The sequence below is a fragment of the Photinus pyralis genome, unplaced genomic scaffold, assembly GCF_008802855.1.
Source record: "Photinus pyralis isolate 1611_PpyrPB1 unplaced genomic scaffold, Ppyr1.3 Ppyr1.4_LG5, whole genome shotgun sequence".
Taxonomy (NCBI): Eukaryota; Metazoa; Arthropoda; class Insecta; order Coleoptera; family Lampyridae; genus Photinus; species Photinus pyralis.
The window spans coordinates 27,272,794-27,297,004 of record NW_022170596.1 but is presented as its reverse complement, the minus strand read 5'-3'; the positions used below and the strand labels follow the sequence as shown (position 1 = coordinate 27,297,004).

General features: G+C 39.0%; 2 protein-coding genes and 1 long non-coding RNA gene across 13 annotated transcripts in view; all 3 read right to left on the bottom strand.

Annotated features, from left to right (window-relative positions):
• Positions 1-1,889: 1,889 nt before the first annotated feature.
• On the bottom strand, positions 1,890-12,084 carry LOC116171124 (exostosin-3). The gene is made up of 3 exons (XM_031487809.1): positions 10,854-12,084; positions 2,187-3,901; positions 1,890-2,140 (listed from the first exon to the last, which is right to left on the bottom strand). Exons 1-3 carry the CDS (start codon positions 11,875-11,877, stop codon positions 2,036-2,038), a joined length of 2,844 nt encoding a protein of 947 aa, XP_031343669.1. The 5' UTR covers positions 11,878-12,084; the 3' UTR covers positions 1,890-2,035.
• Positions 12,085-12,488: 404 nt separating this feature from the next.
• The window catches only part of LOC116170228 (regulating synaptic membrane exocytosis protein 2), an 85,927-nt gene continuing 74,204 nt past the window's right edge, over positions 12,489-24,211 (bottom strand). For 6 of the 11 annotated variants that reach the window (XM_031486468.1, XM_031486461.1, XM_031486462.1 and 3 more), the window contains 4 exons: positions 19,972-20,186; positions 19,784-19,923; positions 19,601-19,735; positions 12,489-12,621 (listed from right to left, as the gene is read on the bottom strand). In XM_031486468.1, coding sequence (XP_031342328.1) covers positions 12,508-12,621; positions 19,601-19,735; positions 19,784-19,923; positions 19,972-20,186 — 604 coding nt within the window. In that variant the 3' untranslated portion in view covers positions 12,489-12,507. Of the gene's footprint in view, positions 12,622-14,000; positions 15,329-19,344; positions 19,736-19,783; positions 19,924-19,971; positions 20,187-24,211 lie in introns of those variants that run through there. The other 5 variants (XM_031486463.1, XM_031486467.1, XR_004145192.1 and 2 more) reach the window with 4 other exon arrangements.
• On the bottom strand, positions 17,025-19,337 carry LOC116170234. Its single transcript, XR_004145194.1, has 2 exons — positions 18,598-19,337; positions 17,025-18,548 (listed from the first exon to the last, which is right to left on the bottom strand). It is a non-coding gene; the product is annotated as an uncharacterized LOC116170234 (long non-coding RNA).

Sequence of the window (24,211 nt, the reverse complement as noted above, 5' to 3'; positions counted from 1 at the left end):
CACTTTGCCTGCATGTATGGGCATTTTGCGAAATCCCTAAAGAAAGGCAGGCCAGCTCCATTTCTCACTTTGCCTGTTGCATTCGTCATTTCGCGAAATGCCTAGGCATTTTGCAAAATGCCGGATTTCGCAGTTTGCCGGTAACATATATACAGAGTGGGACAGCTCAAAAGAAAGGAATTACTTACAACCAATTAATATGGTTTTGGAAAGAGAAAGAACCTTTTACAAGCTTTATATAACTCCATGCGCCGATACCAAAGCGTTTTCAAAGAGTTCTAGCTCCTAAAAATTAAAAGAAAAACACTAAAAGGCTTTTCAATATTCTACAAGCAGTGGCGTACGTAGAAATTTATTCTGGGGGGGATTAAACAAGTTCGTGGCACATACAGTTACCCAGTGCGTATTTCCGGTCGATCTGAGACAATTTTTTTTCTGGGCAAAAAAAGGCAGTTTATTACGTTCCTTTTTTCCCAAAAATCGACTGCACCAAAATTTCTCGGGAAAAAACTTTTTCTGATTAATTTGGGTGCGTAGAATCCAAAACGATTCGTACTTTTTCGATTAGACGTCTCAATCAAAAATTATGGGCAAAAACCAATTTCGACTAAAAATTCAAAGGGCTGTAACTTTTGATCTAGTAGTCCGATCTTGGAACTGTTTGAAATTATGGATTCTACAGGCCACATTCTATAAGGAAATTTTTTTTCCGGGTCGATCTGAGACAATTTTTTTTTTCGGGGCAAAAAAAGGCCAGTGTATAAATCTTCCTTTTTTACCAAAAATCGACTGACCAAAAATTTCTCGGGAAAAAACTTTTTCTTATTAATTTGGCGTGCGTAGAATCCAAAACGATTCGTACTTTTCGATTAGACGTCTCCATCAAAAGTTATGGGCAAAAAACCAATTTCGACAAAAAATTCAAGGGCTGTAACTTTTGATCTATTATTATCCCTCTCTTGTTTTGAGCGCCTCAACCGAATGCGCCCAATTACAGCAGTGACCCGAAATGCTATTAGAGGTGCCTCTGCAGAAGGTTTAAGTGTCTATACTACTCCGGTATTTACCTTACGAATTAGGAAAACTGCAGGAAAACCTAATTCGGAGAAGCCGGTAGAATGCTCGGAACTGGTCAAAGGTAATTTCCATCTCCGCCACAGATGAAAAATTCACCTCAACCGAGATTCGAACACCCAACCTCCAGATTTATAACCCAATGCTCTACCACTGAGCCATAAATCCATCAATCTAGTAGTCCGATCTTGGAACTGTTTGAAATTATGGATTCTACAGGCCACATTCTATAAGAAAACCAAAATTGCTCTCTATATATACCTATATATTATTGCCTTTATTTTAAAGTGGGCGGAGCGGAGTATTACCTAAATACCTAATAGCTATGATGATAACTCAATTCTTCCTTGGGGAGGATATATCCCCTTAATCCCCCTCGGTAAATACGCCACTGTCTACAAGTGCCTCTCCAATGATTTCCAAAGCTCTTTAGGCCCTTTCCAAGTCATTTATAGAGCTCATGATGCTTTCAGAGCATTGTGGGTAATTATAGCACTATAGTGCCCTCCAGAACTGTCTCACTCTCTCCTCAGAACCTTTTCGGATTTTTTCTGAACTTTATACGCCCTTTCCAGAAGATTAACAGTCCTTTTTGTGAAAGATGTAGGTCCTGTGCAGAACTAACTGTACTCTCCAATCCCATTCCAAAGACCCTTCCTAGACCTGGGTAGACATTCCTAGAATTCAAATCTTAAGTCATCTGACAACGTTTCATAAGATGGCCTTGCCTTAAACAATTCAGTCATCGGCCATTCGAAAATTAAAAGTAAAAACATGATACCTTTAGCCGGTGATTGTCAACGTTTTCGGGCGGGTTAGTTTATATTTACACGTTTCTTTAATAAAAAATTAAAAATTAGACATGACAATTAAAATGGCACATTACTCAATATCACAATAAATAACTAGTTCTAATCAGGTTACCGCAATAAATAAATTATAAAGTTCTCACAATGTTGGTTTATATAAATTTAAAACACTTCTGTTTATCGTGTGGAATCCTAGTCTTAAACAATATTGAATCGGCGCGATATTGCGTATTTAACAGTGGCATATAACCAAAGACCTAAAAAGTGGCGGTATGAAAATAGTGTTTGCGCATAACAGCTTACCTGGGTAAAGAAGTTAATGCACTTGTGACGTTCTTGAAAATGGGTATCATCCTCCGACAGACTTTGTGGGCATCCAGGACACCGAAACGTCCATCGCGATGTGACCTTAACTGGCGGCTGCCTTGTAATGTGACTAACTAAAAAGTTCATCGCTATGTCTTCGCAATTCATGTACTCGTCGACCTTATCGCGAATGGCCTGTGGTAACCACTTCCAATACAAATGGAAGTAATGTCTGTGTATAAAAGCGGCACCAGTTAATACCATGCTTAATTCACAACTATAGTTTGAGTTATACAGCCAACTGCTACCAGTGTTTAGATCCCAAGCGTGGAAGCGGCCCGGAAATCCGACGATCCGATCCCGATGCTCACGCCACACCCGAAACCCGAACAAAATTTCATCGTGCCTCAAATGCGCGTCATCGTCAACTGATAATATTGCTTCAGTTTTTAGGTTGTCCAATGGCAGAAAGCGATTGTTTAGAGAGTTGCGCGCGGCTTTGATTATATGCAAGGGCGCACCGATATCCGGCCAGCGTAGTTCTGGACTGGGAGGCTTGGGGGAGTTCCAGACTACCACCACAGAATTTAAGTATGGAAGACCTCTGAGCCTCGCGATCGAATCTAGCAACACTTGTTCGCGCTCGTAAGTCAACAGAAGCACCGTAAACTGTTCACGCGGATTATTACCACCGAGTGCTTCCGAAAACTCTTTGCCTGCTCCACCTTGACCTTGGCCAATGGGACGAAATCCTCGCCCTGAGCCTAAGAACTTGGCATCGGAAGGAAGCAAAGGGTCGGTGGGTAACGTCGGATACAAATGGAATGGATCACCCCAATCGTTCCACACCTCGTGACCTTGAGTCAACAAGAGGCTATAGTTCCGTCGGTACGACGGAGTGTTGTACGGCGGTTCGATCGGTCCCAAACTCTCATCCTGTTCCCCATCAACATTAACAATGACTTGCGTCGGTTGAAAGGTGTCATTAAAAATGGACATCGCCGGTACGTTTTCGACAGGCAAAGGTGGAATATTCAAACGATCCCGAAGTATCGCAATAATTGTGTCTAAAGTGCTCTGAACCGAAGCCAGGTACTTCTCCCACATCAGCCTCCCTTGGCGGCGCATGACCACTATGTCGGCATCCGGAAAAGTTCGCAAGAGAAAATGCAGCTCAGTTATTCGCACGCGCGGTAGAAACAAACAGATCCTCTTCCACTGAATCACCTCGTCGTAAGCCAGTCGCACCTGATCGCCTCCTAAAACAACGGGAATCGCACCGGAACGCAACGCCTCGTAAACTCGCGCCTGTAGAAGAGTGGTCGAAACATACTCGTTGGTCGCGGGCGCAAAAATTAGAACGAAAGTCGAATCCTTCAGGTACGCCTTGCGAGAACTATCGGTACCGCACAGCGCCCAGTCTTGCAATCCAACGTGGCCGTTATCGTCGTTCGCGGGTACGCACTCGAATTCGAAATAAAACCTATCGGAAACACTCGTCTTTTCCATTTGCTTCAAATGCCCGACGATGAATTGGTCCAGCTCGTAATAGTAACTGTCGCCGTTGACGAGGTCGGAGTCGTCGATGCCGTAAATGTAAGTCGAAGCTGTCGATCGCTTGCTGACGTTCCTTTTCATTTCGCCTTGAAAGGATAGCAGATATTTTCTACGCGCTGGAAGCATTGGGACGCACTCTTGCCAAACGTCGCCGCCTGAAAGTATTACAAATGTGCTCGATTGTTTTTGGTAATTATGAAACCAACCGCTAGGGTAAAACTGTAGATTTCTACAGTGGGTTTTAGGTTATGCAGTGTTTCCTGTTTACCGTAAAACTGTAAGCAAAAGGTTCTCGCAAAATCTGTTATTTCGTCGGTGCTGCCCCATAGTGGTTGGTTTCATAATATAAAAAGCGGACAAAATACGGTTTGTTGGGATATAGCTTGGCATTGCATATTATATGGCTAAAGCTATGCTCATTTTGAATGTCATGCAATACGGTCCAAAAAATAAGCGTCTGGTCTCATGCAATGCAGTATTTAATGCCCCAGGGGACTATGTTTTCGATATTGTGAGCCTTTTACAAGATATTTTTATAGGTACATTTTACCCCCACCACTTAAACACAACTTCGCCGAGGGGGGCCTAGGGTAGTCAGATTGGGCAACAAATGAAGTCATTAAAACAATAAAACCTCTTGTAGGTACGATTTAAATCAGATTTAGATTTTAATCCTACCTAAAGCAGTGGTTCCCGGCCTTTTAGACACAGCGACCTCCTTTTTAGGTTGAGGATATTGCCGACCCCCCTATGAATTATAATTTTTTTAAAAATACATAATCAAAACGTCTACAATAGTTGTTTTGTGTGGCTTTATTAAAGAAATAGCGATAACAATAATTGTTTTTATTTTTTTCCACGTACTTCGCGCCCCCCTCGGATAAGTTCTGAGACCCCCCAGTGGGGGTCGTGAGCCCCCGGTTGAGAATCTCTGCTCTAAAGTCAATCAATGTTGTTCTCGGTTAGTATGTGGATGGGAAATGACTCGAAAACTAGAATATGAAACGAAATAGCAATTGTTATACAGGATGGTTTATATCAAAGTAGCATTTTTTTAAATACAACCCCCCGAGGGGGCAACAGGTAGAGGATATCACTAGACCTAATAGGCACCGATCCTTTTCGTATCAAAAGAAATGATTTGCTGAATATAAAAAAGAAGTACAAAACACTTAAGAAAATTCAGTAATTGAAATTATTATTGATAGGTATACAGCGTGTTCGTATTTATTGTTTGACAATTTTTTTTTGTGTTTATATTCTGCGATAGAGAATTTATTGTTTTTTTTCTTAATGTATTTTTTACAAATATAAAAATATTTATGTTGCTGGAAGCTTAAATATTTATTATACAAGACGATAAAGGAATGTTTTAACCATTGAGATGGTTAGTTTCCCTTTATCGTCGGGTATAATACAAAACTTTATTTTACAGCAGAAGCCAAATAAATCATTAGGCTTAAGAAAATTCTGAATTTAATTTCGACGTCAAAAATAGCAAACTTATGTTCCGTCGCTGCCATGGAAACAATATTGTATTCTATTCTCAACTTCATTTTATTTCGTGCTCCGCGTCCCATTTTTAATCAGAATGACAGATGTCATTAGAATGCACAATCATTTGTTTCACTTTATCTACCCTTGCGGTTAAAGCAATCACTTTATCTATCCTTACGGTTAAAGAGCGAGTTGCCTACTTATTCAAACCTATTAAAATGTTAATTTAGTTAACATCTGCTATAAGATAAAAAATTTATTATTGTTTATTGTAGGTATAGTAACTATTGCTCACGTACTTACTTATTTACCTATTTCACATAAATCCAGTTACTAATTACACAGTACGTAGTTATACCTATAGACCTCTCGCTAGGCTAGACGTTCGAAACGAGGTTTCAAATCACTTTTTACTATACTTTTAGAAGGCCATGCATATCAGTGAATATCGGAGGATATCAAGGGATATACTCAAGGATATCTGAGGATATCCGAGGTTATCTTGTATACAAAGGATATCTGGTGTACACAATTTTATGACAGGATGTCCCCTCAATGACTGCATATTTCAATTCCTTGCACAATTTTCAATTTTTTTGTAATAAGCTAATAACACAAGCATAATTGTGTAGGTTGTACACAGAAAAAGAAAGTCTTTCGAATAAGTTCATGAAACTTTTGCGTTAGTGCTATTTGGGAAAAAATTGTATGATGCCAGGGCGCTAAAACTCATTTAAAAAAATCGTTTTTCAGAGTCTTCCATCCTTTATGCCCAATGTACGGGGTGTCCTCAGACCATGGAACCGTTAATTGCACAGCTTAGGGAAAAGATATGGTTAACAAAAGAAATCGTTGGAAATTATTTTCAAGTTTGTCGCTAGAGGGCGCACGATTCATGGTTAAGTGGAAAAATTTTTTCTTCAAATATGCGTAAATTCTCAAGAGACCCCCACGCTCATTTTTGCCTTTACCTTTAAGGGCCGGTATTATAAAAGCACCGTTTAAGCGGAGATTAATCAATCGGCGATTGAACGTCAAACCAAGATTGAGAGTGGTTGCGTATTATAAACACCGTTGGAAAAGCGTTTGGTGAATCTCCGTTTGAGTTTACGATCCCTAGTATGGTAACACTGCGGGCGAACCGTGGACCAATCAGAGCGCAGAATTTTCAGTCGCCGATGCATCAGCTGACAGGTGATGACGTTCTTCGCACCGATCGCGCCCGCACCGTTCGTTCTTTTCGTTTCTGTGCCATTTGCCGCTGCCGCTGTGACTGTGTTGAATCTGTTCATCCCCTTGCGAAATCGTTTTACATAGCGCTATTCTGCCTGCCACTGTGCCAATGACAGACAAGGGAACAAGCGAGTGGCTTTTACGGACGCGGACGCCCATCAGCAAGCGGATTGCGTTCAGTCATATTTGAAAATAAAGGGCAGACGCCTCTACTACCAAGAACAAGGTTATGCATCAGGATATCATCAGATATAAGTTTTTTGTTTGCATCTATATCCCTAATCATTCTGTGTGAAAAACCTCACAGGTAATGAAGCTGGAGCTGGTGACGACAGCCTCACCATTGATGGGCAATTATTAATTAATTAAAACACCCAGTTGCGCAAAATGTTTGTTTGGGGGGCAATTAGTGCTCTAATCCTGTTTTCTAGGGATCAAACAATATCCTTGGATAACCGAAATCTCTGCCCAAATTCCTCTTCATCCCACTTGCCGAAATGATCAACACGTTCTTTAAAATTTCTGCTCTTCTTCTAATGAACTCATCCTCTGCTGAAGAGTAGAAGAGTCATCGTTGCTTAACTGCCCACAGTAACCGACCTTTTGCACGTCCAATTCCAATTATTTCCTTTTCGTTATAAATCGAAACAATGGCACAAAACAAAATAAACTGGTTATGATCACCTTAATTCTTTACACGTTTGCGCGCCTAATCTCCGTTTGGGCCCCCAAAACCCGAGAAAATTGACGGATTGACTACAATCGGAGATTGAGCTCTGGTTAAGACTCAAGCGGCGTTTATAATACGCGCAATCGCACTCAAACTACGATTGAACGCCAATCTCCGTTCAAGCGGGCTTTATAATACCGGCCCAAAATGTAATTTGATATAGATAAATAAGTAAAGGAATGTTTACTAGGTCATGTACCTAATAGTAGTATATTTATGCGTTAATTTCTGAATGCACTGATGCGGGGATATGTGTAAATGCATATTATAGGTATATTTTATTCATGTTGTACATTCTTGTAACGAAGCACCCGTTCTTCGGCTGGAAAATACCAGTTTTAATGATCACTCTGTAGACGAACACCTGTTATCAAGAAGCGATTTAAGCTGGGCGCTTCGTTACGAAGATTCCGACTATTTGGATAAGTATAATTAACTGTAATTAGTTAAATGGGTTACAGGGAACAGCCTCCGATTAAGTCGAGAATACATTTGTTAGGTGCGCTCTTAAAAAAACTTGAATTTTGACACCAGTCCTGTATTTTTTAAGACGTCTGCGAAGGACGTTATTTATAATAAATAAATAAAACACGTGCAAATTATTCATTCTACAGCGCCATCTTGTAGGCGCCGCGTAACACTAATTTAGTTTGGATTTAACTCACCAGATGCTTAAATCCAAACCACAGTTGCCTAAATTTAACATGCCATGATCCATCTGTAATATACAGGGTGATTCCTATAGTACCTGCCACCGTTTGGGAGCGTGTAGGTGGTGCGTAGGGGAGTATTTTGATATAGGACACTTGGGGTCGGAAATCTAAAATAAGGGTGCCAGAGCCAAATTTACCTTCTGGAATTTCGCGCCTGTAGGTAGGCAACCCAACCGGCCGGCGGTGCACACGGAGCGATCTCAGGCGGCGATGTGTGGCTGACACTTGATCAGAATTTTGTTTAAACCCACGAAATCCCGTCTGCAACGACGCGTATCAAGTGAATAAACACTATGGCACGTTTTACTAACACGGAATACGCGGACATGCACTTCATGTACGGATTGGCAAATGGTAACGCACGAGCTGCACGACGAGCGTACGCTGAGCGGTATCCAAACCGTCAGTTACCCTGCAGACAGGTCTTTCAAGAAGTTCACTTCCGACTGTGCGAGACAGGGCAATTGCAGGTAAGCTGACGGAGGCTTAACTTTACACACAGATTCGTGATGCACATCGATACTTGGGTCATTTAAGCACCCATTTCGAAAAGTTTGTTTGTTTACACCGACCTCCTCCTATTTCGCAGCCCACTAGCGCCCGTGATCGCGATCGCCCGTTGGTAAATGCCTTAGAGGAGGATGTGTTGGAACGTTTCGAGGCAAACCCGCGTACTAGCACTCGACTTGTAGCAGATCAGGTGGGTTGTAGTCAACACACAGTGTGGAACATCGCCAACAACAACAACTTACACCCCTATAAGTTTAAGAAAGTGCAAGAGTTACGGCCGGGTGACCATGAAAGGAGGCTGGAATTCTGCAACTTAGTCGTCCAGGAGGAAGAAGCTAATCCGAACTTTCTGAGGAGCGTGCTAGTTACTGACGAGAAAGGATTCTCAAGAGAGGGGACCTTCAATCCTCGTAACAGCCACTACTGGGCGGAGCACAATCCTCATGAAACGTTTACGCGAGGATACCAGGACAAGTTTTCTTTAAACGTTTGGGCTGGCATCCTGGGGGACAACCTACTGGGGCCTTACATCCTCCCTCCGCGTCTAAATGCCCATAATTACCTGATTTTCCTGCGCGAGGTGCTACCAGAACTTTTAATGGATGTTCCAGTGAACTTGTACTGGGACCACTGGTTCCAGCACGATGGGTGCCCTGCTCACTACGGGCGGCAGGTGAGGGAACACTTGGACCAAACCTATCCGGACAGATGGATCGGCCGTGGAGGTGCGGTGGAGTGGCCTGCCCGCTCGCCCGACATCACCCCATTAGATTTTTACTTGTGGGGTGTGATGGAAGCGCACGTCTAGGAGACTCCCGTCGAATCCGAAGAGGACTTAATTGCGCGCGTCGTCATGGCCGGAGAGGCTGTTCGCCAGGACATAGGAGTCTTCACGCGAGTTCGAGGGGAGTGGTTGGCTAGATGTAGGAAGTGCATTGAGAACAACGGTGGCCACGTTGAACACTTGTAAACGTTATTGCTTTTGACTGTCGTTTTCCCTCCTTCCCTCCCATGTCGCTTCCTCGCGCTAACTCGCTCTGCATCGCTCCGCGCGAAACGTCGGTCGGTTGGGTTGCCTACATACAGGCGTGAAATTCCAGAAGATAAATTTGGTTCTGGCGCCCTTATTTTAGATTTCCGACCCCAAGTGTCCTATATCAAAATACTCCCCTAGGCACCCCCTATACGCTCCCAAACGGTGGCAGGTACTATAGGAATCACCCTGTATTTATATCTGTGATAGTATCAGCGAAAAACAGGTAACCTCGAGGGTAACCTTTACATATTTTTGGAGGAGTCAGACTCCGGAATATCTAAACAGCTCTGGAAATGGACTTAAGCACGTTTTGGTAAGACAAGTGCTAAGGAACTCTAGAAAGCCTACACGACGTCCAGAGCCTTATGTGTTTATCACAGCATTTTTGGACACATCTAAGGAAACCCTGGAAAGCCTTCTAAACGTGTTCAAGGATATCAAGTCGCCAGCATGCTCAAATATCCAAAGGAAGACTCCCCAAAACCTTTTAGGCGCTTTCCAGAGCTTTATGCTGTCAAAGTCTTTTATTCCCCTCCCAGAGCCGTCTGGGCCTATTCCAATACTAGCAAGGTACTGGAAAACACTAAGAAAACTGCCTACACAATTATGGAGAATTTGCCTCGAAATTTTCTGCAAATCAGACTTACCAAGACTATGGAGCCTTCTAAAGTCGACAGGATTTCCCAGAATTAATAAGTGCTTGTCAGTGTTCCAAGCTCCTAAGCCTATCCTCAAACGCTCTATTGTTTTTCTAGAGTTTTCAGGGAACTTTCCTGAAAATCTTGACCATTCTATCTTTTCTCCAGAGCTATCAGGACTGGTCTAGTCCTGGAAAAAACACACAAGGCTCCAGGAAGAGACTAAACAAAGTCTGGAAAGCATTTTGGGGATTCCCGGAAGCCCTGGATAGCCTTTTCAGTGCAACTTTTAGAGCAATCAAGGCTCCTCAAAGTCTTATAGTCTTTCCACACCTTCCCATAAAAAGAGTTTTACCACTAAAAGAATCTGAAAAACTTCTACATGTTTTCAAGAGCTTCTCCAGAGCATTTTACAGCTCTCCACAGCCTTCTAACCGCTTTCCAGAGCTGTTTATCATCCGGTTAGAGTTTTATTGTAATCCCCTCTCAGAGTTTTAGAGACCCTTTCGAAAATATCAGAGGGAAGGGAGTGTAAAAGCTATACCATGCTCTAGCAAGACATAAAAAGGTTCTATAAAAGGCCTAAAAGCCTCTGAAAAAATCTAAAAAGTTTTGGTAGGATCGCAATGCATAAATCTCACATGTCACTCTGCTAATTATTACCACTAATCCAGCGGAAAAATGCCATGTAAGGCTTTTCTAGAACTAAACACAAAAAAGCAGACAAAATCTTTAAATAGAAATACTTACCAGGAGGGCCTAACACTGGTGATATGATTAGATCAAAATTGGCTCTAAACAATTGATACGAAAACGTAGACTGCACTATTAGGGCTCTCCCAACGTCCACGTTAGCAAATATATCACCGGACGCGGCAGACAGATCCCGTCTGGCCAAATTTAACAAAATGTGATTCCTGCCGTCGCCGCCCCAATACGGCAGTCGCCTCAGAGCGAGCGTGTTTAACGGTGGTAAACTGACACCGCCGCCGAAAGTATCCGTCATCTCGTCGCTGTCCCTTAAAGCCTCGCCCACGAGAACTAGAAATACGCACGCCTCCTTTGGATCGCCGGTCAAATGCGGGTTGTAGCCCAACGCCTGTTTTAAGGTCGTCTTCAAGAAACCGTCCACGTCCCAATTGCTCTGCATCACGGTGAACTGATCCGGATCGTATAAGTAAACGGGAAATCCGGACGTCAGGGCGCAGCGAGAATGGTCGAAGCACGAGAACATTCGACAATTTTTCACCGCACTCTTAGATAACGACGGATAAATTGCCGGTAACTGATTGGGTGTGAGACGTTTCGGTAATGCTAACTCCGGCGTGTTTTGCTCCAAGGCTTCTCGTTGGGCCACTTGGGCTTGTTCCACCGATATTTTTAGCCGATTCAATTCCGTCTGGTAATGATTAAGTTCGAATTTGAGCTGCTCGATGTTTTTAGTGTACGCCTGTAATTCCTGCTGTAGTTTTTGCCGCTTGCTCTCCATATCACGCAGTTCACTGGAAACGGATCCCTTAATCCTGTACAGTTCCTCGACCCTCGTTTTTAAGTCCATGTCATTTAAGTAATTTAAATCTTCTGGTAAATCTACATGCGAATGGGCACTGTGTGCTATATGTACAGAGTTACTTTCGACCATCGATAGGTAGTAATGCGTAATGAGCGGTAATAAAAATAGCAACGCCGATAAAAGGAGTATTATTCTAGATAGCTTTAAATGACCAAACCAATGGCACACGTTTTTACTGGACGTTTCGCTAGTGCTTACCATGGCGTTATGCTTTCGGATTTAGTAGAGAACGAAAAACATCCTTGAAATGTAATTAAGGCTGAATTTGTTGCCTTTTAGTCATCTTACATCCATAATTGACTAACTTTACTAGCTTATTCAATCACAATTTATAAGATTTTCTCATTTTATTGATAAGTATACAGTTTTTTCTGCCATCTTTTCCATACTGATGCTAAAGTGCGACATTTTACCTACTAATGGCACAGTCTAACTACAATGTAGACCATTCGAACTACTTTTTTAAAATGCAACTACCACACCAGCATTTTGTACAACAGAAGTATTATACAGAGCGCTTCAGAATATTCAAAACCATTGTAATCCTACGATATATAATTTGAAGGCGGAGAGGTGTAAGAAAACTGCATAGTACGCGTGAGAATGAGGAAAACTTGAGGGAAGCGTGAAAAAGCGGAAAACGCAAATGAAACGTGAATTCAGTTCATAAAATGGCATGGAGAAAGTTCGGAGCACACAGGAACAATAAGGCAGGAGAACATGTGATAAGGATATATAGATGCACGTCGCTTATGAGTGACTGGTAGCAAAAAAATTGTATTATATAACTTATTCTAGTAAAAAATAACAGTACAAATACCTTCGTTTTTTCTATAATTTATGCCGCCGCCGGTAATTTGAAGCCATTGAAGTACACCAGTACACGATCATTGCCGACTGCGTGACGTTACCTGCGCGACCCGAAACGTACTTTCTCTGTAGCACCTGTAAAAAATAAAAGGGCGTGTAAAGAAAAAGTAAGGACGACTTGAAGAGAGCACGAAGAGCCTTAATGAACTGTAGAGAGGATATGAGGAAAACGAAAAAGTGTAAGAAGGATTAATGGAAGCCCGAAAAGTAAATTCAGACCTAGATGGCGTGAGGGACACATGAATATGGATTGAAGAAATCGTGAAGATGGTTTGAACAAAAGTATCACTGGCGTATTTACCGGGGGGGATGAAGGGGATATATCCCCCCCCCCAGAAGAATTGAGTTATCATCATAGCTATTAGGTATTTAGGTAATACTCCGCTATCCGCTCCGCCCACTTTAAAATAAAGGCAATAATATATAGGTATATATAGAGAACAATTTTGGTTTTGGTTAAAGTCTAAAGTCACTAAAATCTAAATATTCTGTAGTATTCACTATTCAGTGAGTGATCAGTGTTGGCAGTCAACGATTTGGCTAGTCGGCATCGATCGGCAATTTGCTACATTGATGCCCAAAATAACAAATAGGTATCAGGTACTTAGTACTGCTACTGAGGTGAGGTACCTGCGTCCTGCCTTTCACGAAATGATGAAAATAAGAATTTTAAATTTTAAAAACAGGAATTTTTTTTGCCCATAACTTTTGATCGAGACGTCTAATCGAAAAAGTACGAATCGTTTTGGATTCTACGCACCCAAATTAATAAGAAAAAGTTTTTCCCCGAGAAATTTTGGTACAGTCGATTTTTTGTCAAAAAGGAAGGTAATAACTGCTTTTTTTTGAGCCCCGAAGAAAAAATTGTCTCGGATCGACCCGGGAAAAAAATTTTCTTATAGAATGTGGCCTGTAGAATCAATAATTTCAAACAAATCCAAGATCGGACTACTAGATCAAAAGTTACAGCCCTTTGAATTTTTTGTCAAAATTGGTTTTTTGCCCATAAATATACTTATTATTCAAAGTTTTCGTTGACTAATTAAAGCAAAAGCAATAAAGGGGCCTGTCAGCAGTAAGAAATAAAATACCGTTCTAATCTAATCTTTTTCGCCTGTACAATAATAAATAGATAAGTGACTACCAGTATCAGCAACCTGCAACCCAATTTCTATTTCTTACCCCCCCCCTCCCCCTTCTAGTACGCACTGGGTGACTGTATGTGCCACGAACTTGTTTAATCCCCCCCCACAATAAATTTCTGCGATCGCCACTGAAAAGTATCATGTGTGTAGAAAGTAAAGGTCATGAAGGAGGAGGTCGGCCGATACGCGTGGGAAAATGGAGACATAGAGAAAGCATAAAAAACATATAGACGTAACAAAACAAAACATGGAGAGGCGGCCTTGAAGGATATGTGAACTGGGGAGCGATATATTTATTTCTAATAATAATATTTTTCATCAATCATTTATTGTCATGCCCGCGGGCTTGGATAATGGATACATCAGTCATAGTGAACGTGTCAGACGGACATACAAGTGGACGATTCCACGACACCTCCATGATATGCAGTTGTCATACAGCCTTTACACTCAAACAGCTCAGTAAAAATAAGAAATTGAACCGTTCTCTCTCGACTTCTCGATCGAAACTGAATAATGAACACAACCGTTTGGGATAACAAATTACTGAACTGCAATAAGTGTATTACATTCTCTTACAAGCACTTTAAAATAATATGGTACACATAACAGGGCTATTTAGTAGGAATTATGTTATTATAAGAGAATTTCATCACAAGCATGGAATATTTTTTTATATATCGTACAAATTTAAAATAGAAAACTGAACTACTAAACTTTAACAGCAGATCGTATATACAAGATGGGTACAAAATTATTTACGCAACCCAATAAAGGGTAGGAAAGTCACACAAGGTGCGCCTTTTCTCTGAAATGACACCGATGTACTTAAAGGAAAATTCAAACCAATACATAATTCCAACAGATGGCGCGAATAGAAATGACAAATATGTGATGACACCTAAGGTAGTAGGTAGGTACATAAACAGAACCGGAACAATTGTTGAGGATTAACGATTAACGTAAAAATGATTATCACATGCAATTTAACAATTAAGATAAAATTATATGTTACAATAAACGATCATTATATATTTTTCTATTATACATTACGATATAATACATTACTTATCAACGTTTTTTTCTAAGTCCTTTTTTTTAGTATTACGTAAGTAAAAAAGCAGTTTCAATTCCAATAAAGCATTATATACGGGAAAACTTAAAAGTACTTTTTCCTTTACTATCACTTGTCGTTGTCTGACAATTCGGTTTCAAGTTTCCCCGTAAATATATAGTTATATTACACATTACGGGATATGATTTTATGTGAAATTATGTTTACATGTGCGCAGTGATATCTACATGTTCATTTCATTTAATTATTCTGTTGTATCTAGTATTGATTCCTATTATCAACTATTATATATTTTTATATTAGTTTGCACCATGCTGTCGAATAGTATTATATAAAATAATACCATCTGCCAATTATAAGTTATCTTCTTTTGCTCCGAACATTTCGAATATGTCTTTTAAATAGAACAAAAGTAATTCAAAAGGATATAGTCTTAGGTATATCTTACAGTATTTAAAGACGTATTCGCAAATATCCCGGCAAAAAGTTTATGCAATAATAGTAACATGATGACGGGTTGGTACTGACGGACTACTTTTCTTCGCCATCGTATCTTAGTTCACTGAAAAATACATTAATAAATGTTAGAAGATCTATTCGGATACAGAGTATACACTTAAAAGAGCATTTTGCATTATGTGGAACCCGCCAGCTGCACAGCTTTTTCTGACAGTTCCTATAGCATTTGATTAGGATACACCTTATGGCTTATGAGTTATAAAACAGGCTTGCTTAAATATAAATCGGTGCAGAGTGGCGCATCAAAAATGAATTTTGAGTGGAAGTAAGGCAACCAGAAATTAGGGCAAGTGAAAATTTAAAACGCACGATTACAGCATTTGTGCGCGGGTGCACCATCCTGTTGAAACCAACAGTTTCGACATTTTTTTGTGTGCCCTCAACACAATAGGCAATTTTTTTGCGAGCCACATAAAAAATAAGGTTTTTGATAATTGATCAGATACGAAACGCTGTATCTATTGAAAATCTCTCAACAGAGTCTTGTAGAGCCCAAAAAGTGGCAATGAGAACGCATTTTTAAAATTTTTTTGCATCTGTTCAAATAACACGAAAAAATTACAAACGATATCAGCTAATTTCAGTTTTTCTGGCATATCTTCCGAAGTAACCAGCATTCGTTTTCGTCTTGCATTCGGTAGCGTATAGCTCTGGCCCCTGCGCCAAGAAAAATCTGGACGATTAAACTGGGCAATGTCAACTTTCCTATTTACAGATATATTTTGAAATTTGAACCATAGATGTCTCTGGTAAAGATAAGCATATCGCATATTGTAAATATCAGATGTACGCATGCGCAAGCGCGCAACTGTCAAATTTATTTATGGAGAGAATTTGGCCCCTTACAGTTTTCAATGACATACAATCGAGGACAATTGGAAGTGCCTCATGGATTCTACCACACCTTCACAGGTTTATGACACCACCTCGCTGCCCTTTTTTGGCAACTAAACTATGGAGTGTGATGCAAACACATCCCCAACTCATCTGTACTGCTCAAGTTTTTCTGCAACCAATACAACCCTTGTGGCAGAAGTGGTTATGAGGCCACAAGTGAAGCTGGATCATGACTGAAAGAGGGGATGCTAACCACGAAAATGAAGAAGGAAGCAGCACTCGTGACCGTGTACTACGCCATGCGCACGTTTATTTGGTATCAGTACCTAAAATAACGAAGAGTCAACCTGTATGTGTTGAATTTTATTTATTTTTAAGTGTTAAATGTTGGTCGCCAATTCAGAATGAACACAATTTCTATGATTGTCAATTTTAATTAGAATTATTAGTTAATGATGTGCAATTTTTGTTTTAATAGTCGCTTGTATTTTGTTTATCTAATTGTAAAGAAATTCCCTGTGAAAAGATTAAGTTTATTCTTTTGTAAAATCTCCGGTCGTTACGATAAGAGCATTATCGCTACGTAAGTTAATTAGTTGGTAGATAAGCGAGTTTCACTTATAAAAAACAGTAATTTTGATAAGAACGGTAAATTGCTTTAAATAGAAGAGGCGGAAGTTAATTAGGGTTTTTCTGATAAAAGACGTTAATTGTTACTTTTTTGGTGGCAGGGGCTTTTGGTGTATTGCGGTCGGCGTAATTTGTTGCAAGTTCAGTCTTGGTGTGACCTAAGAGATTTTATCAAAGTGATTATGTTGAGTTAAGCGGAAGCGTGTATTACGTTTACGAAGAAGTTTAGTCGAACTGTTGTGTCTATCATACGTTTATCGTTTATGTGAAGCTTTTCTCAGTACCCGTTAAAGCGAGTTTTTTCGTCATCAAAGAGCCAAGTCTACATCAGTGTCGTATAAATTGAGAGTCAAGTGCAGTCAAAGAAGTGAAGTTCCAGAAGCAACATCAGTTGGTTTTTTTTGGTGTGTTGTTTGTTGAAAATCGCAGATTTAACAGGATTTGAATTATTAACACTTTAAGGCAGGCATGTCAAACTCATTCATCGCCAAGGGCCATTTTAAGGGTTCCACATACAGCTGCGGCCAAAATTTTGATTTTTTATTATTAACATAAAAAGTAGGTATGCAAAATAATACAATAAAACGAATACAAAGAATCATAAAATCATGAAAATATACCCTGTGTCCTATTTTTTTTTTTTTGAGACTGCAGTAGTGTATCTCAGCTGTTTTTAAAGATAAAAAACGTACGGTTTTCGGGACCCTGTGCCATGTTTTTTGTTAAACTTAACAACTTAAACAAACAGAATCAATCCAACTAAGTGCGTTTGTTTCTTATTAGATACAGGGTAAAAACGAAAAGGTTGACTTTTTGGGATGTTGTCAATCATATCTTACTACCGATGTACGATAGAAAAAAAAGGTAAAAACTACCTAAAATCCAGTAGCACAGTAAAAAAAATTGAATCACCGTTTGTGAGATTGAACCCAAATTTGATATTTCTTAAATGCAACACCCTGTATTTAACGTCAATTTTTTGCATTTCTTTTTCGTGGTTACATTGATGAATCATCCTATATTTTTTTATATTATATATCATATTTTTCAAAATGACATGTTTCTACCGCGTTAAAATATACAGGGCGTTTTAAAAAATACCAACTTTAAATCAAATCGCAGAAACGGCGATCCAAAAGTTTATTTACTACGCCTCTGAATTCTACGTAATAATATCTAAAATAGCCAATTTTTATCTTTTTTCTATCTTACATCGGTAATAAGGTATACTATTCCAAAAAGTCAAACTCTTCGTTTTCACTTTCACCCTGTATCTCAGACAAAACGTAGCTAGATTGGTTCTGTTTGGGGTATTATACGTTTCACCAAAAAGTGGCAGAGGGTCGCCAAAACCGCAAGTCTCAACCTTTAAAAGCACTACAGTCTCAACCAAAATAGGAAACACGGTACAATTAAATTTTATAATTTGCATCGTTGCGACCCGCGTATTTGACATGCCTGCTTTAAGGTAATTACGATATTCTTAATGAATTGTTTCAATCGATAGCTTAAGGCGTGTAAGTGTATTCCGGCACTGAGTGCCTATTTTTTTTCAGCTTATTTGATTCATTCTTGTTAAATAAATTTGTTTCATTTGTAAATATTCTATTTTCTGTTTAAGCGACCCCAATAAGTGTTTTCTAGTGGTACCCGGGATTCTATTAGGTGTCAATTCAAATTAGTCAAATTTTTGGAATTATGGGTACAGAGAGACCTGTTGAGATTGTTGGTTGTGGCGGATGCTAGTCGCGCCCTGGAAAACTTGTTGTTTAATTGCGCTAGCTGGACAGGTGCTTCTGGAATCTAATAGTAGCATATAAACAATAGGTACCTATATAAATTTACCAAAAATTTAGTGCTTCAATTTTTTGAATTTTGGAAGATTATGAGCAAACTAAAAGATATACATATGTGCTTAAATAAAAGCTTGTTACGCATGCCACAACTTCATTTCGCGTAACTCTTCTAGTGAAATAAGTATTTTCCTGAATATGAGGCCACTTTCAAACCAGGTACCCCCATGCCCATAGTCAAACATCTACCCAGTTGGCAAATATCTGGTTTTAGTAGGCGCCAATGATATTATACCAGAAGCACACCTGACTGGGTCACCTGATTTTTTCGGGCGCAACTCATTTGTTTAAACAATCTTTCCAAAACCATGACTGACCTCAAGAACTAGATCCGCCAGACTGCTAGACAAATATTTGCGACGCCATCTGGCCAATTCATACAGGTTCGCGCATGCTCAATTGTTAAAGTGCTGAGAGCTAGGCGGGCTCCACCAATAACACCTTGCAACACATTTGTGACCTTCACAGCCATTTTTGCAATTTACATGGAACAGCCGATATGCAATTTACAAGCTGTGGCATGAAAATCACTGTAATGTCTCTTTTGTTTGTTAAACTTGCAGTCGCTCACTGCCATGGCACATCCAATAAATTTTTGTAGTACATCCTATCCTTTTGTAAATTAAAATGAATTAAGCGAATTATGTTCATGGCATGATGCATGCTGCATATATGAGGTCTAAAAAGCGAGGTCAGTACAAGGTAACTAAAACATGAAGTGAGAAAGAGAGGTTCGTACCTACGTAACTGGTGAGCCGACGGTCGGCGTCTATACGCTGTCTACAAGATTGTGACGAAATCTAATATGAATGTTATGTGCAAGATAGAAATACATTACTTTAGTACGGGATGGAACATTACGCGTACTACTATCTTACACACTGAAACGAAACTAATATGAATCGCATGTGAAAGTGATAAGGTTACAATTTGAGGGAATCTAGACTAGCCATGGAACTGCGGCGAGATAGACCGAGGGAGGGAGGCCCACTAACCAGGGACGTCGTTCCAAACAGTTTGTACCATCCTATTACAATATTACTGAGATTTAAATCGTCCAACATTATTTGGGCAACACCCATAAACACTTTCTTGCCTTCGATGCGACCGTAGTCTCCCCAAACGGTAACCTAAAACGGTTTAACTCAACGAATGGATCAGACATCGACGACACGCACCTGAAGAACACAGCCTTGAAATTGTTCTCTAAATGCTAGTTGTTGTTGGTATAATGGATCCAAAGTTCTACGTGCTGACGAAGTTTTTGCTTTCGCTATACATTTTTTTCCATTTACCAAATATACTTTCACATAAGGCGCTAAAATTTGACAGATAACTATGGCCTGGATCGACTTTTAAAAGTCACCTGGTAAAACTTTCGAACCCGGCCTCGCTTGTAGGCCCCTCGCTCTGATTACTTCCACTTCCAGGAATCCCTTTTGGTAGCACAATGACAATTGTATATCTCCCAAAGCGGGCGCGCCAAGCACCTGGCGACCCACAAGCTGTCCTGGTCCCAGTCCATCAATGAAATCGGCAAGCTGCCCGCTCTCACCTGCGACTCTTAAAGACGGCGACCACCTGTACATTAAAACGCAAATTTTAGACCACTTACAAATACTAACTTGTCGGAGATTGTAGAAAAAAGTCTATCTACTTCAGGTTGCTACACAGTACTAATAACTAAATTCGTTGTTTCTAAAATATATATCCAAAGAATTTAGTACAGAGAACAACACAGAGTTGTACATAGAGAGAAATAGAAATATTGAGCAAAATCTACGGCTACCGAAGTGTTATAGGTGAATGTGTAATGACCGTGCCATAAAAACGGTGTTCCTCATGCGTAGCATGCTTAATATAGATTTTTACGAACCAAGTTTATTAAGCGGAAAATTAAAAGTGGCCCCTCGAGACTAACATCCCGATTACCTACACGGCGTTGTCACCTGTTTACCTACCGCTGTTGTAATTGACGAGGGCAACTAGAGCATTTGCGCACGAAAGTTTAAATTGAAAAAAAAGCGGCGGTGCGTCTTCTTTCTTCGCATGGTAGTCCAGGGTTCGGAAAAATTAAGGGAATGGTTCTTGATTCTAAACAAAATTTCTGCTAAACATCTCGCGAAGGGTCACTTACTAGAAAGAAACCCGTGTGTGAGAGAGACATAACTTTACCAATGTTGACATTGACAGTAGCAATTATTATAAATGATACCTATAATCTGTTCACCCAACAGATGCAGTTAAGCCACTCCCAATAAATGTTGGCCAATGTAATTATCAGACCCGTTTCACAGTCACAAAATTATAAAAACCGGAAAATTTAAAATCGCATGTCACATTGTATGACTAAGTTATAAAGTGTTATGTTTTTAATATTGACCTTTAAACATACAGCAGTGCATATAGTTTCAAATTGTTTATGAAGTTCAAAAAGATTAGTTATGAAATGAAATTAACGGCAAATTGAGGCAAGGCAAATACAAAACGCAATGACAGGTTTGACGTTAAGGATGTCAATTTAGATACGGCAATTATAATTGGAAGCAAATAGTTGCGGGTGTTACAGGTTTTGAAAATTCGGCCAATTAAAAATGTTCATTTAAATTTGCCGGGATTTTTTTGGGAGGAGCTTAACTGCATCTGTTGAGTGATCAGATAATAGCCTACACAAAAGACGCATGAATGGCATCAGCGCTTTTAAATTGTTGTGTATTCTATCTCACTTCACACTCATATAATGCTTATTGGGTTTCTTTCTAGCTTATTAAAAGTCAGACCTGCAATAATCTTTCTCCATACTTGTACATACCGTTAATGAATTAAGGCTCCTCTGTAAGTCAATTTGTATTTCAGTGTTATTGCAATTGGTTAGACCACCAACAATACACACTGCTACATGATCTCGTGGAGTGAAACCAACGATGTATCTATCCTTCTCAGTTTTGCTAATTCTCTTCATTTATTGTTAAACACAATAGACCATGTATAATGATCAAGGACTAATTATGTAAACAAGTTTATCGAAAAGCTGTACAATATTTGACTGGAGATGCACAAATTCTGTTACCGTTGAATGTTATTACTTATTCAATGCATTTACAGCATTTTTCTATAAAGACACCTTCTGTAAATTACCTGGTTTTCAGGTAATTAGTGGACTAGATTAGCAATGTTTGTTATAACATTTTTTAATTACCCCTTTATTTCTTGTGATTTGTTCTGATCATTTTTACTGATTTATAGATTTTTATAGTTATTAGGTACATGTGCATGAATGAATTCATTTAGGTAGTATGGTAGATCCTAAAAAAACCGGCACTTCGAACATCTAAAATAAATCTTTCTTTACTTATATACAAGGGTGAACAAAAAAAAATTGTATGTGTTTCATAAAAATGGTAGCTAACGGTTAAAATTCTGTTACAATGATTAAAAGTATAACATTTATACTGATTCTAAATAAATCCATATCTTTTCAAAAACTAATAATTGTACATTTAGCGTATTACTTATTTATATCTATGCACGACCCATGGAGAATTTTTCCGAACATCTTTTGTGCGGTAAGATGACTTCCACTTTTTTGCCCTGAATTCAATGGTAAAAATAAAATTTACTTGATCCTCCTATTTTTTGAGGGACAAATATTCCTGTTGATAAAGTTGATATAAATATAAATAAATATTAAAAAAAATATAAAAAATTTAGTGGTTTCTATCGCTACATAGTATTGGAAATTTGAAAAAAATTCGCCAAGTTGATGTGAAGTTTGTGGGCCTCCATCAAAAGGTATTCTCAAACGGAAAGCTAAATAGTCGAATTTTTTTAAAAGTGCAAGAAATATTTTTATATCCACCACTTTCACTAACTTGACTTTACATGAGCAAAACAGTGACACTTTGTTTTAAATAAAATTGTCAGTGTCGGCCATTAGTTATCGTATCCCGAATGAATTTAACTAAAAAGGGGACTTGTATTTATATCGGTAGCGTTTCTTTTATATATAATACCACGACGTTTTCTATGTTTATGTTCCGCTAATAAGTGAAAAAATGCCTGTGTCATTTGTTATCTATTGGGCACAACTTTATGGAAAGCAAAGGGCATGTGCATCTTTTGCTTTTGGTCGCATTTCTCGAAATAGATAATTTTCACGAAGACTTACTCTTAGTCCAGTATGCAGATAATTTTGACCTGCAAAAGGTGGTGTAAAAGATTTTATTGTTTTAAATGCTCCATTCGGGTCCAAATAACATGTATTTGAAGAGTACGCACAAATTTTTTCCCGGCACAACTTTTGGCAGTCAAAAAACCTCAAAATTTTTGGCATTTTTTTAGTTTTTCGCTTAAAACTCGAAAACGGTCCATATTTTATGAATAACACTTCTTTAGAAAATTAAAGAAATTCAAAATTATGCGTCGATCAAAAAAAACAAACAAAATCGGTCCAATAGAAAAATGTTTACAAGCGATCAAAAAACGCCCATTTTTTCCAACGAATTTCAAAAATTGGTCCAATTTTAAATTGTTGGTACTTTTTGAACTCTCTGATTGATGTTCTACAATCTTTAGGGAGGGGGAGTAGTGGATTTTATCGTTCCTTTAGGAGCCACAACGCATTAAAAAAAGTTTAACTCAGTTCTTTAGAAAAGTTGGAAAAAATGGGCGTTTTTTGATCGCTTGTAAAAATTTTTCTATTGGACCGATTTTGTTTGTTTTTATTGATCGACGCAGAATTTTGTTTTCTTTAATTTACTAAAGAAGTGTTATTCATAAAATATGGACCTTTTTCGAGAAAAATTGAAAAAAGTCCGAACGTTTTGAGGTTTTTTGGCTGCCAAAAGTTGTGCCGGGAAAAAATTGGTGTGCACTCTTCAAATACATGTTATTTAGACCCAAATGGACCATTTAAAACGTTAAAATCGTTTACACCACATTTTGCAGGAATCGGTCCTTCTGACTGCTCCGCATACTGGATTATCTGAGGTATTGTACGTACCCCCCGCCCCGTCAAAGGGAAATATTATTACAGCCTCATTATAGGTTTTTTTTTTATTTCTTGAAGCATCCTGATGGGATGCAAAAGGTTTTAGAAATAAAAAATTATTTCCAATGTACCTATAATAGGATATCCATTTTTCGTCTTGGGAATATGTGACATTATGATTTACAAATCAACAGCATTCAAATAAATAAATAATAAATAGTAATTTATCTAATCCATATCATTAGGAACGGCGTAACATGTGTAGGGTAATGCCAGGTAGTTTCTTTTGTTTTCCCTTTCAAGTAATGAGTTGTCGCCTCAGGCGTTATAAGTGCAATTTGAGTTGCCTATCCTTACGTTAGCGTTTTGATTTTTTTCTGAAGATCGCGAAACATATTTTTTAAAATATATGCCTTATCATAATAGATGGAAATAATATATTTAAGTACCGCCGTAAGAAATACTGTCGGATTTCCAAATTGGTGCTGTACGTTTTTCTACTCCCATTACAACGGCTGTTATTTACGCCGTTCTTTTCATCATTGCAAAGAATATCCACTATCGCGAATTTGTTAGACTTCAACTACAAAAGCGGTATTTCATAAGAAAGTTTAGC